The sequence below is a fragment of the Numenius arquata genome, chromosome 1, assembly GCF_964106895.1.
Source record: "Numenius arquata chromosome 1, bNumArq3.hap1.1, whole genome shotgun sequence".
In the NCBI taxonomy this organism is placed as follows: domain Eukaryota; kingdom Metazoa; phylum Chordata; class Aves; order Charadriiformes; family Scolopacidae; genus Numenius; species Numenius arquata.
Genome location: NC_133576.1, coordinates 45,089,082 through 45,109,098, shown reverse-complemented (window position 1 = coordinate 45,109,098; position 20,017 = coordinate 45,089,082). Strand labels below are relative to the sequence as shown.

Below are 20,017 nucleotides of genomic sequence, written 5' to 3'. Positions count from 1 at the left end.
CCTTATTTATTTACTTACTATTTTATGGGATTTCTTCCTTACTTAAAGGGGACAGGAAGGAATAGAGCCAGACCTGGACAATTACGACACCATACAAGTGCTGTGAAAGCAGACTGGAAACTTTCTCCACCTGGATCTTCCTACTGTGTTCCCTAGTTAGAGAACAGCTTTATTCTACGCTATTTTCTACTCCGTCAGGCAGGAGCATCACACAGATCATCGAGGACAGTCACACAAAATCTTTCAGTACTATAATGTTTTTGCGATACAGGGGATGGGGCTGGATTGAGAACACCAAACTCGGGTTACTAAATCTGCTCTTCTTTCAAGTACTCAGCTGACAAAGACTGCTTTACCACTAACAGTGCAGCTTTACAATCAGGTTCTGCTTACCCAGCACCTCACTGCCAGGAAGAGAGAGAGGCAATCCCATTCTCCCCCATTTTGTCCAGCTGCATCTTCCCAACCCCTCCCTAGCAGCGGCACCGGCGCTCATCTGTTCCCAGGATGAGAAGGCTAAGGGAACTAAAGGAGATGAAAACCTCAGGGGTTTTGGCTGAATAAATTCCCCGCTGGGTTTAGCTCCTTCGCTTCACTCGTTATGGAGAGGGCCAGCACAAGTGATGGGAGAGGAAGGTTTAGGGCGCAGTTTTATGGTGTAGCTGAGATGGACAAGTTGGATCTATTATAGCAGCTGATCACTCTCTACCTTTCTTTTCCAAAGAACAAGAGCCTAGCCTAAATCATCTGAATAATTCACTTTTAGAGCCTCTTATTCGCTGTGGCCTACAGATGAAGTCTAGGGAAATTACATGGCTAAATTAGGTTCCTAAAGCAGGGAGGAGAATGAATCCCCTGCTGCCTTCCACCGCAGCCAGAACAGCAGCCTGCTGTTCATCACGCGCTTTGAAGCGCACACGGAGTCGTGCTAAACCAGAGCTTTGGTACGGCGCTTCAAAACGAACAGCCCAACAACTTCACACAGCCCTCATCTCCCACTTGCTCAGAATAACTCCTCCGCATTTCCCCCACGGGAGGGTGCAGGCAAAACAGTCGCTCTGCCACCACCACGGGTGTATGGCACCCACAGATTCCCAGGGGAGGAGAAGCCAGGCACAGCGAAGCGTGCAAAACACAGCTGTTCCCTTCTGTAGCCTCTCTCCTTGACAATGCATTATTAATCTCGCTGATATTTTTCTTGCTAACTCAGCAAAGCAGAAGTACTTCTCTTTTAACGTATCCAGAACTCAAGAACCCTTGAGAGGAAAAACTCCTGATAAATTCTCCTCTGGTTCTTGCAGTAGTGATTTATTCAGGAGTGCGTGGTGAGGATGCTGCCATGCTTCTCAAAAGAGACATAATAAATTATGCTCAGTTTTTCCAGACCACCACCTGTTGAGGCAGGAGCGCAACATTCAGCAGAGGGCCATACTCCACAAACTGATTTATGTTGCAGACCCTTGCACTTTCTAGAGAGCCCCTAAATGATGACCAAAAAAAAAAATATGGATGGTTGAGCTTTAGCCCCGGTCTCTGAGCCATAAGAAACAAAAACTCAAGTAAGTATAACAAGGCGAAAAAATCATGCTCTGATTTTCAAGCATGCTAACAGCTTGCCTTCTGACTGAATGGGATTTTGTTGGTAACTCAACTCTTCCGAAAGCTAATACATTTATGAATTTAAATTCAGATCACCCTACTAAAATTCTTCGTGTTATTACAACTGACAAACTACAGGGGAAAAAAAAAACCCTTTCCTTTCTCCCATTTAACCTACTCACCTACCTGTTGCACCCATTCAGCACAAGCTATGAAGTTAGCTCGGCCAGGTTCATAAAATGTGAACGAGCTGGTTTTGTTCCAGCGTCTCGGCTTCTCCATTTATGTGTTGCTATTAAGCACTTGTAAGATCCCTCTGTCTTATTTAATTAAGTTAACAAATCCCTCACCTGGTTTTAACCTGCCCTAGATATATTTGATATTTTACGCTAATGCAAAAATCTAAATATCAGGCTTCTGCCACAACCCACCTGATTCTATAATGGATAAGGTAGCAATATTTAGGGTTTTCTTTTTAAACAATGGTATCTACCATCCTATTGCCTCTCTCTACAATCAAGCGTACAAGCCTTTACTGCAGGAAGAATACAACTCATAACTGCCAACCAGAAAAATACACAAACACTACAAAAGCCTACAATTTCATTAGAAATCAAATAATTTGCTATTACACAGAACTTCATTGTTTTTTGGGCATAAAAGTCATTGAGTTACTACATACGCCTCGAGGACAATCATTAAGATGTGTAAACATATAACAGGTCCACCTAGTCAGTACAAAGCACCACACAAACTTGAAGTACATAGAAAGTTTGCTCATAAATATTTCTTTGTTTAACAATTCAGCACTAAAAAAATATTACTTAAAAAGGCATCTTTTTATTAAGTTATTCAGTTTGTCCAGGGCTGGTGGGGTTGTACTATCCCTACTATATTACAGCCACCTGACTCTCTTGCCAAACCATTTGACTTTTCTGGAAGAAAAGGCAATGTGTGGCTGGGACCCAAAGCTTCAGCACTATCTATAAAAATATAATTCTTTAAGACCTTCTGCTCACATCCCGAAGGCCTACACAGCCAGCCCCCAAATTCTGTTTCCCACCCCCACCACATTGCAAATAAAGCTTCAACATACATACATACACACACACACACAAGAGTACACGTATTACACTCTTCTACACACAGATTTTTTTTTTTTTTTTTTTTCCTAAACAGCAATGCAACCACAAGGGCAATAGGTAAGGAGTACATGTGAGTTCAGTGGGAACATATGGCACAGCCTTCTCATATTGCTGGTTTTCTCTGTCTGAATCGTGTGCTGCCTTATTCACTGCTCTGCAAATCGTGGATTTATTACTCTTATTTGCACTGTGGAGGCACTAAGTCAGGAACGCGTGCTTACTTAGGACCACACTTGGGAGCATCCCACTTGCCTTGAGGGCCATTGCTGCCAGAGCAGTAAAAGGACCAAACTGGTGGCTGGTGGTGCTGGGGCTGTCACCTGGCACTGTTTTCCTGGGGACGCAGATGGGAGTTTTCCTAGGCTGTTGAAAGCAAAACCACATTCTTCCCTTCTGGAAAATGTGAGAACTAGTTTGGGCTTTCCTGAAAAAGTGTGCTGACAATAGCAGCTCCCTTGCATTCTGCATTGAACACCTGTTGCCGGCCACTTAGGGCGCACTCCCTCAGTTTCTGATTGAACTTTATGGATTTACCTTAGATCTGCTCCTGCATGCATGTATAAACTCGCTGTTTTACTCATTTTTTTAAAAGAGAAGAGCTATTTTTGGGGCTGTGATTGAACATCTCAAAGCTTAGTTTCCATGGTTGACGCGTGTCTGTAATGGATGTGATTAAAAAGCTACAAAACTCTTCAGCAATAGGCTCTCACTTACCAGAAGCAAATGTCTTTCACGAAGAAGAGCTCTCTGAATAATCCTATCCTGTGATTCTAACAGGAGTTGAATGCCTAGTCAATGAACCAGTAAGGCTGCAATGGGATGTAAAAGAAGGGGTTGTGTTTTCATTTATGAAGAAATATTTTGGTTTCAGAGCGGTCAAAATTGGTAACGCTTACGTCTCAGCTTCTAAAAGTACTCTTTAAACGGGCAGGGACCTTTACTCAGGAGAGGTGGTTTTCATTAGTATAAAATAGAAGCCAAACTTCTCCGGTGGGCATGAGCATAACGACATACTACCTCCTCCAATAACCAGTGCTCTCATTAAACTGTACGCCTGCTCTCTTTCTCTTGCAAAACACTGCTGTAGCAGAGATGCCGTAGAGCGCTCGCGGCAGCACTTGTTCTGACACGCAGGAACAATAGTTTCCTACTGTATAGTCTCGTATGCTCTAACCTGCGCAGTAAGATAAAAGCTGCTCTGTGAAGGGGAGGGCAGCTAAACGCTGCACAAGAAATAGACCTCAAAATGAGTTGCGGTTCTTATTCCAAGCTCCTCTTCTCACCATGTATGCAGGAATAAAGAGCACAACACAGAGAGGCCCTACACATACAAGTAAGAGGCATACAAGCGCACTCATGCAGAATGACAGCAGTTGTCTTCCCATGAAACTTTAAATAAAAATATAAGACAATAAGGATGTTACTCATTTCCACGTGCCTACTGTCTTACAATGAGATGATGACTGCACAAATGTGTGCTCTTCCATTAACTACCCTTTCTCCCTACTAGGATATAACTAAGGAAACCTTTAATTACATCCACCTTATTCAGCAAGACTATCAAACTCTTCTTGTTCTATTTAATTCTGAAATGATTAACATATTCAAAAATAGGATCTAACAATCTGTGTGTCCACGGTATATTAAATGTAGATACTTTTATTACAATCTTCCTTGCCACATATTTGAAAATAAAATAAATCAATACAATCACCGTAACAGTCTCAGACAACAAATTAACACCATCCAATCAAGACACAGTTAAGATACTCAAAAAGGCAGTATGAGTAGCTGGAAACCCTTGGTCCTCCGATTGTTTTGGGTAACACATTGATTATAGATTTTTCCACATGATAAAAATCAGCAAACAAACATTAACCTTAACAATTAATACTGCAGATTTCTTAAATGATGTATATTGAGTGTGAACTGCATTGATTTTAGCACAATGTCTTTACGCAAAGATGTCTTTACGTCTCCCAAAGAGGTACCTGGGAATTTTAAGCATGTAGAGACTAATCTGGGCCCAGAATAGAGTAAATCGTTTGTAAATAACTTCTGGTGTCTCCTGCACGATGGCTCCGCAAATGAGCGCGCCTGCAGTAATCAAAATGGCTGACCACATACACTTCCAAGTTCATTCCAGAAAACAGGGATCTAACACAAATTACTTCCACTAAGCGAAAAGAAAAGAACGGTGGGGAAGTCGACTGGACACAAACAACACAAAGCATTCACCGCTCCCATGCGTACACGTACATCAGCATCAGAAGCATCCTCTGCTGCGAGCTTCACAGGTACACAGCAGTGAAGTCAGCAGTCCCTAACTGGGGGATGCCAGACAGGGTTGCAGACGCTTTTCATGCTGTTAGGATGGTCATGGAAGATTGTCCATTAGTTATCGACTCCACTCTCTGGGCTAAAGTGCTTGATCTTCTGTAATCAATTGGGATCTAAACTAATTTAGGCTAACCATTTTTCTTTTCCTAAAGATCTGCAAGTGGATCAGATAACCCTGATCAGTCTCCTCCAAGCCCTTAAATAAATATTTAGTGGGCAGCTGTCTAATACTGAAATACTTCCCAGCTGCACCAGAAAGACAGTAGGAACTCCAAAAGAGATACAGATGTTATATGCAGGAGGAGAGGAGGGAATAAAAGATTGGACAAGACTGTGCTGAGTCTTTGAATTTTGTTCTGCAAACATTATGAACAAGCGCTGTGTAACTCTGAACAAATAAAAATGCATCCAAGTATTAAGTATGCATACCTTGACATTTAAAAATGCCTGTTAGCCTGTTGTGACTACAAAACGTTAGCTACAGAATATATTTACAGATAATTTCTGATGTTTGTTCCTGGCAAGAGATATTAAGCCCGATTCTTCACTGAAGACATAAACCTGACCTAATTTACATCAGGTCAGTGGGAGTTTAAAACAGGTATTACATGAGCAACTCCCAGGGACATAAGCAGAAGCAGCCGATTGCTACAGAATCCAGCTACTGCAAAATACCAACTTTTGCAAACTGAGCACATTAGTATCTTTTTTTTTTTTTTTTTTTTTTTTTTAACATGGATATGTTACAGACTCTAAGGAAGGTGTGAATTTCTGAACTGATCCATTCTTTGAAGCGGTGGGAAAAGATGACACCTGATGGGTATAAGCTGCTCCAATAAACATACCACTTTCTCTTTTACGGCAAGATCACAGTTCATTATGGTTTTCAAATAAAACCTTGTTTGCAAGGTAGCTTTAAGTTTCCTAAATGCCAAGCTGCTTTATTTCTGAGAAAAACAGCCCTTGCCTTTCTCTCAATTTCCTTGTGAAAAATCTACTTTTTTTTTTAGTGGCAAAAAAAAATGTGCTGTCACTCTTACTAAAAGGGCTTTTCTGCAGTACATGCTTAAAACAGGTAGGGTTTCTTCGACAGCAAATTTTGATGGTGCACATTTATTGCTGCTTTTAAAAAAAAAAATTAAAAGGCCAATTCTGAGCTTCTCTCTCCTGTTGATCCCCTGATGTGAAGAACTAAAGAACCACCTCAATTTTGCACTGCACTAGTACAGGGACGGCCACCATATGACCCTTACTTTGGCCCCACACAGCTCCCCAGCCAGGCTGTAAGGCCGTGTTACGTGACTGGCAATGAAGCCACTGCTGGTGCAGGGTGCTGGACAATCCACAGCCCTGGCTATAGGAGACGGTGCACCACGAGCCACTTCCAGACCCAGCAGAGATCTGTGCTGGAACCGTGGGACTGTAGAAATCAAATGCCATTTACTGCATGTGAACTGCTCCTGGGATTCATCTAATTCTTTGCAATCTGAAGGACACGGTAGAGGTCTCAAGCTTCGCCATCTGAAGATTTTTGTATGTGACCCATAGAAGCTGCAAAACTGGATACAGCTGGGTGAGGGTGTCAGGCATAATGCTGCAAAGTCAACCATGACATGTAAAGGCAGGGAAGTTCAGTATGTTGATCCCTTCTTCCCGACGGGATGGTAGGGATTATATGCTTCCATGTGAAATAGTCTAATTTTAAAAGATAAACTTATAGTTATGTTTGGAATATGGCATGCATTCTTTAATCAATGCTGGAAACAGTTAAAATCCTTTTGTGTTCAACTGTTGAAATGTATCACCAGCTACAGTATTTAAACATCTTTGCTGAAAGCAACTATCTGAAAGAAGGCAATTGTATTCCTGGCACAACTGCCCAAGCAAAAAGCAGCTTATCTAAAAAGGGGGCAAATTATTAATATTGAGCTATTTCCTAGCCTATCCAGAAGTTTGTGTCTCAGGAAGAAAAAAAAAAAAAAATTTGCATCAATTTAAAAATACAGCGCTGCAAAGAAAGGCAATTTGTTGTACTTCACAGCATCACAGAATGGCTGAGGTTGGAAAGGATCTCTGGAGATCATCTAGTCCAACCCCACTGTGCAAGCAGAGTCAAGTACAGCAGGTTGCTCAGGGCCATGTTTGGTCAGGTTTTGAGTATCTCCAAGGATGGAGACTCCACCACCTCTCCGGGTAACCTGTGCCAGTGTTCAATCACTCTCACAGTGAATTATGTATTTTTAATGTTTAAATGGAATTTCTTGTATTTTAGTTTGCACCCATTGTCTTTTATCCCTTCATTAGGCACCACTGAGATGAGCCTGGTTTCTTCTTCTTCACTGCTTCGCATCAGGTATTTATAGACACTGTTAAGATAGTTCATGTCTTTTTACATGTTGGATATCAGCAATGAGCTCATCTCTGTTACTGACTGCTAATTTTAGCAAATGTTCACATCACCAAAATTATTATTGCTAGCAAGTTATTTCATGGCAGTGGTTACTAGAAACTGTGGCAGGAGAGTCACATTTTCTAGGTCGTTTCTGGGGAGGGGTTTCCCCTTGAAGTTTTCAAGTCATATGCTTTTTTTTTTTTCATTTTTAATGCCAAATGCATAAAAGGAAATAAATTATTAGTTGTTGAGAGTGAAAGCCTGAAGTTTGCCTCTTACATTTATTGCAAAATCTGTTCATCTCTTACATTTCATTTGCTTCAGAGACACTGAAAATGAGGGACTTCAGAAATATATTAATTATGAAATCTTACTCTATGAAAAAAATCTATTCAGCTAAAAATTCACTTTAAGGATAAATTAATCTTCTGCTAGGTGAAACCAATTAACTTTTACAATAGCAGAAAATCCACAAAAATGGTGGACTGTGAAGTGAAGACTTCATTGGCTAAAGCAATCTCCAAACCACCTCTTCTGGGGACTCCCAAGCTATGCAAGTGACCTGATCAGTTAGGCAGGTGTGATGAGGAAGATGCAGGAAAGGTATCTGGGAGATACCAAAGAGTGAGTTTCCTGAGCATAGTCAGGTAATCAAGAAAAATTTAGCCCTTTCCTCTAATGCAAATTTGCTTCATGACACTGCAAGCAGAAATGCAATTTTAATCTCCCTATACAGTCTCAGACAAATAAAGCTTATCAACTGAATTTGGATTTAACTCACTAGATCTCATCTTGGGAGAAGCAAGAATCTCAGTCCCATACAGAAATCATACTGACAGGTACTGACAACTTGCACTACTGTATATCTGCCCTACTGGTATAGCATGTGGCTGTGATGTATATGATGCTGAAATTAAGAATCCCATTTTGAAGCCTTATGAAGCAGAATTTTGAAATAAAGATGCAGTACAAATAATGTGTTCCTGTCATCTCTAATCAGCGTAGGCTACAGACACTTAAATTATGAACAAATTAATTTTATGTGTTTCACTACATTGGGTAAACATATGTAACTTACTAAACCAAAAATATGACTTTTACCACATTGCTTCATTGATAAGCCTGCCAACTGTGCTCGCTATTGCTAAATGGAAGTGTCCTGCGTAGTTTGTAGATACATCCACCCATGAAGAACAAACTAGGGTAGCCAGCTTTCAGGGTAAGAGCTGGTTTCTTTTTTGTCCTTAGTTAGAAACTAAACAAAGAATCAAACCTGGCCTCAGAGGTAGAACTACAAACTTCTAATCAATGCTACTGAATAAAGGTATCTTATTAATGAAGATGTTTCTGGAGCAGCTTTTGGGAAAAAAAAAAAAAAAAAAAAAAAATCACATGGGCACCCACAGACATTAGAAATAAGCAGCCAGTACCTGCAAAAACCAAAACGGTGCAACTCTTCACAGATAAGAAACAGGAGCAGTTATCAGTAACATGAATGACACCTCAAGGTCACTTCAGAGTACTTAAATGCCAAACATCTTCAAAGTACTCCTACACACAACCAGAACTTTGTGTGTAGTTTTAACCCTGCTTAGTTTCATAGCAGCTGAGATACTGAATACCAGAGCAGGTAACCAGATATCTCCAGAAAAAGGGAGCACGGAGCCAGCTCCATTGGCACTAGATGCCATCTTGAAATATATTTTCCAGTCAGTCAAGCATTCCATAAGCAAATTCACATCTAAAGTCTTTGGCAAGGCAGGAACATTGTACTCTCTTGCCCTGGGTAATTACAGATAAGTGAATTTGACAGCCATTTTGATACCTGGTAATATGCTTCAATGCACACTAACCGTTTTGTTTTTAAAACTGAGCAAGGCCAGCACATATGTTTGAGAGTGGATATCTGCCTATGCTGGGCACTATTTCATGAAAGTCAGGTTTCTGTCACAGATCTAAGGCAAATATTACAATTTACAGGAAAGAAATGAGGACATCGATACATTGTGCGTTATTGGAGACGTACAGCCTTTATAACACGGTGGCTTTCACTATGATCTCTGGGTTTTCTATGTCCTTTTTGCTTTGGACCATTCTCAGTTCCAGCTGGGCTGAGTTTGGTTTGTTTCCTTCTCCAGCTTGTGCTAAAAAGATGACATCACAATGTCATTAAAAACAGCAGTATAAAAAGAAACAAGTTATATTGTTGTTACCCCACTGTTTTTTCTACCCTCCTCCCCTCCCCAATCTCCCTTGCTACTCCCTGCTAAAGGCTTCCAAGGGGGAAGATCCAGGCCAGTGCTGTGATTTATCATCACCCCTGTTCTGCACCTCTCTCCAGGAAGGAGACACAGTTCTGCTGTTATTTAGAAACTGACACAAATGTGCTCCGAGAAGCCACAGATCCCATATGCATCTCCTTAGGAATTGAAAGACATGGGAACTCCAATGGGAGAGAAGCTGAAAAGAAATCACTCCTCATATGGCCAACACAGCAGTTAGTTTATTAGTTGATAAACCCCTCTCAATACTAAACACACAGACTCAAAGGGAAAGTGAGTGAGCTACGCTTAAACCAGAAGCTCTCTTGCACGTCAAACTCAGTATTTCCTCAAGTTCCTCCACCACTGTTTTGCAAAGCGATCAAGCGCAGTCCCACTACAAGCTGAACAGTGACATCTTCAGTCGGGTGTTGTCAAAAATAGGCTTGGAGGACACAATAAGGAACATGCACTGCCAAGACTACCAAGCTCTCATTCTGTAAATTCTCTGGCTGCTTCTGCACTGAGGACTGCCTTTCGTCAGGAAACACAAAAAGCTCTTTGAATGTTTCTTCTGACGCAAATCCAGACAGAACAAGGGAACAAGGTTTGAATTAATTACCTTTTGCACTCTTAATGGTCCTTTGCAGAACATGTTGCATGGCTGACACAGTCTTTTCACATGCCACCTGCATTAACATAATATATTCAGATTTCAGTAACATTTCAGCTGCCTAGTTTGATGTTATTATTTCAAAACCACTGCTATTAAGAGGCAAACATGACTGACAAGACACAAACAGGGTGACAAATATGTAATGTAGAGTTTGGGAAAAAAATTAGACTCTCTTAATTCTCCCAAAACAGGTATTATAAATCATATACCCATATTGAGAACTCTATTTGCTTAAGGGAAAAAAAAACTAAAAAAATAGATCTGATAAATGATTTTCAGTGCTTATTATGAAGTGACGGTAAAAAAAAAAATATAATTGCAAACATGCACGCCATCTCTTTCTCTCTCTCGAAAAGAACACCTTATTTGGCAAAATCACAAAATCTGTGTAACTGAAATGTGACTGTCCAAAGTTGTACAAGCTAAAATGTTTTGGCTAAAGGGAAATTATGCTTTTTTTCCTCTGAGGTGAGGAAAAAAAAGCCAAAAAAGAAGAGAGTCTTTAAATAATGTCATAAATTTAAAATAATTTTAAAAAAAAACCAAACCAAAAAAACCCAACATAGTCTAAACTTGCAGAGAGACGAGTAACTTCTCCCATACCTTCAAATTGTTTGGATGCTTATGTGTCCATGCCAAAAGCATAGCAGCAAACAAGTCTCCTGTTCCAACAAAGACAGCATCCACTTTAGGAGACTCCACTCGAATTCTTTGTGTCATCTTGGTACCATCTGCTTTAGCTACAACACAGACAGACGGTTAAGTAACAGACCCAGCAATTAATACAATTGCATTTACTATAATTTAAAAGTGATCACCAGATTTGAATTCCTTCGCTGTCTGGAACATAAAGATGCTAAGGAGTATTGTAAATGTTGTACCAGCTCTTTTAAAAGGTGCAACCTTTCAAAACTTTGCCAAGTTGGGATAGCATTTACAACATACACTGTAGATACTTCCCTTAAGAGAGAGCAGGTAGCTAGCACCTTCGTTTTCATGAAGGACTGAACGTCACCTATTTTCAGCAGCAGCAGCAGCTTGCTCAGGAAATTGCCTATTTATGGAGACTGCCAAGTCTTAGATGGGTCATCCCAAACCATAATCTAGAGTAGCTCTGGGTTGCACGGAGGCACAAGAGCAGCTGTAGACATCAGCAGAGAATATCTGATCCATGTGCCATATTGTAACCACCATTGGAGTGACCAGACTTATTCCAGACCTGGCCTGTACTGAGTGCTAAGACCCACTGACTGATTCTTAGTGGAATCTCTTTTAAGTATCAAGACTGTTTTGATCTCTCAGCAGTCCAGAATGTTATGTCCACATTTAGATCCCCTAAATGAACAAGGAAACAAGATCATATACTATCCCATATAACTATGCCTTTCTCAGCTGAAAACATCTTGCAACAGTCCAAACACACAGTCAATCTTGGTGACCATATAGAAGGGGATATAAAGAAGCAGCAGATGGACATTTTACAACCTGTGAGGGGAGGAAAAATCTGCTAACAGGACAGCGTAACTTTTTGTAAAAGCATTCATAAAAACATTCAAAGTTCCTGTTTTATACCACAACTACTTGTCAGGGCCACTACAAGGGGCTTTAATAGCGCTGATCAACCTCATTGAGGACATCCGCCACCCATGCACCTTCTGCCCACTTGCCCAGCAGCGGCACAGAAGCTCAGGCCCGAGCGCAAGCATCCTTGCCTGAGCTATGTTGCAGGTGCACCTGTGTGCAGCCCTGCTGTCCTGACTTACTGACTGGATTTTCCAGATCTGGAATCTTGGACCTGGCTTGTCAAACCCTTCTGCGATGATCACTGGACTGTCAATGGGACCTGTCTGCCATCCTCATCTTATTCAGATACTGCGGGCCTGTGCCCTGTTGGTGAGGGCATTGCTCTCTGCCTGTGCGATGATCACACGCAGCTCCCAGCTTGTCTTCCCTCATGGAGCAGCCCCATTCTTACTGCTCTCTGGCATTACTGTAGGAGAAGTTCGCTTAGGCATCTAAGCTCCTTTCATGCACTACAGATGGGTCTGATGAAACCACTTCTTAAAAAAAGTAACTGAAAGCACAGACCAATTTAAAAAAAAGCACAGTTTAATAAAAGAGTTCGTTACTTACTTTTTCTGTGGCTTCCCAGAGCAATTAGGTAGTCGTTTCCTAGAGGTGCCTGTAGATCTGAGCTTGTGATCACCACAGTCTCTGGTCCCATGGCATGGAGCATATCCATTACCTTTTCATGTGCAAAAAGGCAGGAATCAGTGACTGCAATGTGTGTTGATTAAACCTTGCATCATTCATAGCACCTAATTTTGGCATCTCTTGTAAAGAGAAAAAACAGCTTCTACTCAACTAATTCACTTCAATTAGGGGAATTAATCTGAAATAAGGGAATCAAAATATCACAGAATCACAGAATCTTCTAGGTTGGAAGGGACCTTCAAGATCATCTTGTCCAACCATCAACCTAACTGACAAACACCCACAGAACAACAAAATGCAACACCATCACTAAACCATGTCTCCCAGCACCATGTCAACCTGTCTTTTGAACACTTCCAGGGATGGTGCCTCAACCACCTCCCTGGGCAGCCCATTCCAATGTCTGATAACCCTTTCAGTGAAAAATTTTTTCCTAATATCCAGCCTGAACCTCCCCTGGCGCAACTTGAGGCCATTTCCTCTAGTCCTGTCGCCCGTGACTTGGGAGAAGAGACCGACCCCCGCCTCTCTACAACCTCCTTTCAGGTAGTTGTAGAGAGCGATAAGGTCCCCCCTCAGCCTCCTTTTCTCCAGGCTGAATAACCCTAGTTCCCTCAGCCTCTCCTCATAAGACTTGTGCTCCAGACCCCTCACCAGCCTTGTTGCTCTTCTCTGGACCCGCTCCAGCACCTTGATGTCTTTTTTGTGGTAGGGGGCCCAAAACTGGACACAGTACTCGAGGTGGGGCCTCACCAGTGCCGAGTACAGGGGGACAATCACCTTCTGAGTCCTACTCGCCACACTGTTCCTGATACAGGCCAGGATGCTGTTGGCCTTCTTGGCCACCTGGGCACACTGCTGGCTCATGTTCAGCCGGCTGTCCACGTCCATCAACACCCCCCGGTCCTTTTCTGCCAGGCAGCTCTCCAGCCTCTCTTCCCCAAGCCTGTAGCGCTGCCTGGGATTGTTGTGACCCAAGTGGAGGACTCGGCACTTCGCCTTGTTGAACCTCATCCCGTTGGTCTCAGCCCATCGATCCAACCTGTCCAGATCCCTCTGCAAAGTCTTTCTACCCTCCAGCAGGTCGACACGGCCACCCAACTTAGTGTCGTCTGCGAACTTAGTGAGGGTACACTCAATCCCCTCGTCCAGGGGGATAAATATAAATGTACACGCTCGTTAAATAATAATTTAAATGTACACACTCGTTAAAATATACAAGCATCCCTGTACTGTCTTTGGATGCTCCTCTGAAAAAGAGTACTCCATTTCAGGTGTGATCGGAATTTTTGTCTGCATCATGTTTTCAGAACATATTATCAGAAGAATAAGAAAACAAATATACAGACACATGCACCTGAGCTAGTGTCTTGAAACACTTGATAGAAAGCCAGTAACTCCAGGTTATGAAGTCTTATTTAACTACTACTTTAAGAGTTAGCAAAAATGAAGAGTTAAAGAGCTAAATCAGAGGCACAAGTGTGTCTGTCTCAATCTTCTCATTCTGTTTCAAACCCCAAATTACACCTGTAAATTATGTACCTTTGCAGGTGTATTTCCACCCTGTGTGTTCCTCACAAACTCATTAATACTGTACTTCTGACATCACAATTGATTGCTACAGAAGTGATTTTGATTTCACAGAAGAAAGAATGACTTCAGTAATGAGTTTAGCATATAACACAGATAACTTATTAATTCTCCCAGAAGAGTTTAACCAAAAATCCTCTCAGGCTAGCTATGACTCATGAGCAACTGAATGATAAGGATTTATTTCTGCCATTTTTTAATTCTCTATTGCTTTTCTTTCTTGCCTAAGCCTCCGAGTTTCTTCAACTGTCAGACCTCTTTGCACAGACATTGGCTGGCTTTTAAAGAAGCAGAAAATCCACCAGCATATGCTGGCATAATCAAACTGTGAAGTAACATTAAATTCAATTTCATTTATCAGTCACCATTCACCAAGAACCTAATCACCAGTATTTCCAGTTGTAGGACTTAACCCCTTGTACATTAATATTACGTTATATTTATTTTTTTTGTTAGAAGACTATACTATTGTCACTGCTCTTGCTAAAGAAATGAATGAAAGCATGTCACCATGGAAATCAATGACAGAAATCCTACCTACAAATTCCAGCACTAATTATTACTCAGAGGGATAGACCTATATATGACATGCAGCTGGGGAGACAGACATTAAAATATAATATCCTGCAAGCAACTATTTTAAAAGTGTTTCCATTCCTAAGTATAATTCCATCTCTGTACAAGAGATTTTTTTAAAGCCCATCACAAATAAAAGCTATCACATGAATCAGACAGTCAGAAAACTAACTTGTAAAATTGTTTAGCTTATGCAACTTGTGTTTCCAACTGAAATATGCAAACCTGAAACTATTGGTTGCTCAGCTAACAGTGTTGTACTCAGGACTGTGGTTGCGCTGGTGAGGATAAGAATAGAAGAACTGAGTTGTAGTTAGGAACTAGTGGCATGAAGCACAGTTCATCACCCTCGCCCAGCACAGTGGGGTAATGTAAAACTCAGGGCGGGGAGGGAATTTAAAAGAGATGAGATATTTGGAGCTGCTTCCTGCCATATTTCATTACACTGGTGGAGGAAAAAAAAACCAAACAAAACAAACATTTGCGCTGACAGACCCCAGCTACTCTCCAGGGTGCCACTGCAGCTGCTGTTTGTTTAAAGATTTTGTGTTTCTTTGAAGTTCAAAACCAAACTGGAAGAAATTACATCAGTCCATTATGAAAGCACTTGACTAAGCACCAAAACAAAGAGCTCAGCCCTTCCCAAAACAACAATAAAACCATATTCCTATTTTGTCCTTCATCACCAAGCCCTGCAGCTTTTCATTTTCTTCAGTTTGTGTAAAAGAGTAAATCCTTACACCTCAATGCAGCATATTTGTGGTCCATCTATCATCTCTGTATGGTGATGACAGCTGCTATCAGTGGTGTGGATTTCTCTGTCTTTCACCAGGAAGTACCTGAAGGCCATCACTCCCAGGGCTGCTTTCTCATCTATGCAATCTATCCTTTTGCAACCCAGGTCTCCTCCTCTTTGAGTCAATTTAAGGAAGAGAAACAGAGCACCAGCAAACACCGTCAGGAAGAGATTCAGAGCATTCGATCAATTCTTGTAAGAGTTTGCTAGGAAGCTCTTCTACTTGCAAACAGTCTCTATGGGAGAATGAGAAACGGTTGTCCCAGCGCTCAGCATTGCCCTTGCACGACCCACATGTGGACAGCAGAGGGAGCCACGCATGCAGGTTTCTAATGCCCAGGGTCACCCGGGGATTTTCACCCCAACCAGTGCATTTCCACTTCTTACACTGCTGGAAAACAAGCTCACAGAGTTCTGCTCATTACTACTGTAATGCCTTTATCTGTAGTTCTTTCGGGAAGTTTCTTCAGAAGCCTTACACTAGAGCAGAAAGTGTTTTGTGCCCGGAGGGCACAAGCTTTAATGATAAATGGAGAGATAGGATAGAGGCCAAAGTGACTTCAAGGTTAAAGACAAATGGCGAAGTGCAGCATTGCAGGCAGGAATACATCCTACCTTACACATCCCACCCCTCGCCTACTTACCTCTAAAGCTTCTTTTTCTGTGTGAATCTTCCTGCCCGTGAGTAACCTGAGAATGAAAAAGAAATCTTAAAAGAGCAGAATTTCTCCAGGCAATGACTGCTTTGTTTACTCTTTGAAAGGAAGAAAGCTTGGACTGGCCTAAATGGTTTGTAGCTACGTGGTCTGCTGTACCAGACCACTGTCTTCAAAAGTTATCTGCACACATACACAGTGCTTCTGAAGCTGACTCACATCAGTCCTAACCTGCCTCTTGTAGAGATCACTGTATCATAAAATTCTCTCACAAATGTCTTCTCTCCACCTCCCATGTAGCTGCTCCCTCCCCTTAGGGGGACAGCCTGTGATGTATCACAACAGATAATCTCCTGACCAAAGAGTCCCAGCTATGTAGACAGGATGGGCAGGAGGCAAATAAAAGAATGGGTATCAGTCTACCCTGCTTTTATCCCAAACTTTATTTGCCTACAAAAGGAAGCAAATACTTACTCAGCTTCAAACTGGTTGGGAGTGATTATATCTGCAACAGGTACAACTTTGTCCCTGTAGACTGGGAGGAGATCCTTGGGCACATACTGCAGGAGAAGAAACGGTATCAAATGTTGTCAGCAGCATCTGAGATGTGGGACTGCAACTCTCCTTCCCTCAACTACCATTCATGCTGTCACTGAGTAACCTGACAGCTCCTCGTGTCCCATTACGCAGCAGTAACTGAAGTGGCAGTGCATCCTCCAGCTGGTGACAGTACAACCAACAGCCCTGCCTTCACTGGAGGTGATGGAAGCTCTGCTAAGCAGACAGGCCTGAACTGGCAGCATTAAAATTAAGTAGTGCCTGGATGAAGAACTTTTGGGTTCCCTTGCCAAGGGTTCTCTTTGGGTTCTCTTGCCAAGGTGACAGAACAGCATGAGGAAATACAGTGTCCCAACACAGGGAACCCTTTCTCATGTTTTAACTTCCAAATGAAACTACTTTGTTGCTGTACCAACTGTACAGATGCCCTTTGCTGCAGCACTGAGTGTCCACGTTGACTGTGTTGCATTGTGGAGCTTAGGAACAGGTAACATCCATGCTATGCTTTATTTTGCCTCCTTCTGTCAGTGCAGTATTTCTAGAGTGCGCTGTACGTCAATATGTGTGAACGGGAATCAGATTTGTAATTTGTTTGGTACAACTTAATCTACAGAGCAGTTCCAATAAGGACATAAAGAATACTCTGCTTGTGTTGCACTCAAGCCTAACAAAACCCTAGCATATTTCGCTGCCCACAGAATCAGCTCTTCAAGTAACGAGGGCTAATGCTCCCCCTTCTGCCTGTCTGTTCCTTGCCTGTCTCTATCCCATCTTCATGAGCTAAATAAGGCCCATCAGCAAAGGGAGATTGGTTATTTAAGCAGGTGACATACATTTAGATGTAACAGGAGCCACCAGCCTCTATGCTCTTCAGACTCAAAGCTGAAAAGCATCAGCTGTTTTGGTACACACTGGAGCTCGGCTAGGAGTTCAGGTTAGATGGGCACAGGGGTCATACAATCATAGAATGGTTAGAGTTGGAAGGGACCTTAAAGATCATTGAGTTCCAACCCCCTGCCATAGGCAGGGACATCTCCCACTAGACCAGGTTGCTTAAAGCCCCATCCAGCCTGGTCTTGATGGTCACCTCACCTCACCTTCCTGAGTCATTCTGTAACTCATTTTAACAAAACCTTTAATAAAAGTTGTTTACTAGTAGCTGGTATTCCCTGGCAGAATCCATTTGCTAAATCAGGATTAATGCCCACTTTTGTCTGTGTTTTATTTTCTGTTAGTCTCATAAACTCTGCAGGGCAAGGTGCATGTATACATGTGCCCATGTGCTACTGTCTCCCATTCCGATTGTATCAGGAAGAGGTACAGCCCCAGCACAGTGTTGATGACTAGGTGCTACCAGAACACCCATCATACTGATACTGAGCTCACTTGTGCAGCCATGGTGAAGTGATGATGTCACAGGGACTCTGCCTTTAGACAGAAATGCAAGACTAGGTCACGTCTAAACCAAGACATTTTAAATAATGGGTTTATTACTTTTTATGGCAGGAATGAGTTGGTGTCAAATATTCTCCTCCTCTTTCATCTACCTTATCTTCCAGCCATAAAATATAGGTAGACCCATGGTTATGACTTCGGCCTCCCACTTTGCAAGGTGACTGTACAGCAGCTAGATAGCTGCCTTGTTAGAAAAAGCCAAGAACAAGAAATATTGCAATGAACATAAAATGAAAGAATAGAACACAAAAGCAATGGCAAATTTATTACTAAGTGCTACTTCGTGTGATGTTTCATGAGGAAGTAAACTGTAAAAAGGTACAAGGACAAAGAGGAATTCATAGTGCATGACTAGCTGAGGCAGAAGAAAACATGAAATATCATTATTGCTAATGCCTTCCCACATTGCATTTTTACTGAAATTATTTGCTAGTCTTGATCAAAACCAAATGTTTCTTTGTCAGTGTGGAAGTCTGGTGTTGGCACACAGAACCTTTCTGTCACTGATCACAGCCCGATGCCTAACAGCTGTTGGATCTCACACGAAATAAGTCATCTTCATTTAGGTTCAAGTGCTGTGTCAATTCACACCACCCCTGACAAAGCCAGCCAGGCTACCTGCCAAAACAAAGCTCTTGACAGAAGATGAGGGAACTCCAGTGAGACAAGGAGGGGGAGCAGAGGGATATTTTCCTGCAGACAGGGTCTGTATTCCACCTGTTCTCTCAACAGAGAGCTAGAAATAATTCCGGGGCCATGAGGCCATAATTCTTTCCAGATACTAAACTCATTCAAATACAGGAAATTAAAGTACAAACTCACTTGATGCTGGAATCCAAAGCCACACTTAAGTAAAGTAGCTTAGTTTTGGTATTTAAAAATAAATAAATTTTTACACCTCTTTACATAGCAAATATTCACTATACAGAGAATCCAAACAGATAAGTACTAACCATAGAGCCTTCTCCATTCCATTTGTCACCCATCACTGGATCGCATACTGTAACAGAATAAATCTCGCTTTAGAAATGGGGTACAGTTATAGAGACCCTGGTGGGAGGAAAAAGTTTCAGGTAACAGTAGTGGCTAAGTGACAGCACTGAGCACCTGATAGCTTATATACTCTCACAGCTCTTACAGCACAAACTGAAATTTTTAACTGGTGCCTCCAATGCTGAAAGAATAGGCCATACGTCTTAAACAATTGTCAAAGGGTTAAAGTCACCCTCTTCTACCTGCTTCCGTGTTGTTATGTCTGAAGGTGATGAGGATAAGAGGCTCTGACTGCTGGGAGTAAAGGGGCTTTTGTTACAGAAAATGCAGAGAACCCTTTACTCCCCATCCCAAAACTCTGCAATAGTAGTATGGTGGGAAAGAAATGTATAAGAACCTAATAGCGGTGAAGAGAGTCCTATTTTTACTTTAGGGTAAAGAGCTAGGTGCCAAACATGCACACTAAAATTCTGTGTATACACATAAAAAAAATATGGGTATTGTAACGAAACAAGAAGAAAATCCCATGCCAAAGTAAATAAACTCATACTTGGTGTAATAATATTAACACACATTTGGCACAGGTTCTGAATCATCAGTGGTATTAACAACATATTCCAAATGCCCTCAGTTTCAAAGTGAGGATGGACATAGCCTAGCCTTATACTTCAAAAAGGAACATTGTTCATTGTATTAAAAGAGCTTGTAGCAAGATAAAAAAGAAATTAAAATCCAAAGGTATCAAATCAATGTCCAACCAGTATTT

The 20,017-nt window shown here is 41.7% G+C and overlaps 1 protein-coding gene across 1 annotated transcript in view; it reads right to left on the bottom strand.

The window, feature by feature from the left end:
• Window positions 1-5,815: 5,815 nt before the first annotated feature.
• PDXK (pyridoxal kinase) overlaps window positions 5,816-20,017 on the bottom strand; it is a 47,437-nt gene continuing 33,235 nt past the window's right edge. Inside the window, exons 5-11 of the mRNA XM_074151080.1 lie at window positions 19,212-19,258; window positions 16,720-16,805; window positions 16,234-16,279; window positions 12,547-12,658; window positions 11,017-11,153; window positions 10,360-10,426; window positions 5,816-9,620 (exon numbers count right to left, since the gene is read on the bottom strand). Of these exons, the coding sequence (XP_074007181.1) occupies window positions 9,508-9,620; window positions 10,360-10,426; window positions 11,017-11,153; window positions 12,547-12,658; window positions 16,234-16,279; window positions 16,720-16,805; window positions 19,212-19,258 (608 nt within the window). The 3' untranslated portion in view covers window positions 5,816-9,507. The remainder of the gene's footprint in view (window positions 9,621-10,359; window positions 10,427-11,016; window positions 11,154-12,546; window positions 12,659-16,233; window positions 16,280-16,719; window positions 16,806-19,211; window positions 19,259-20,017) is intronic.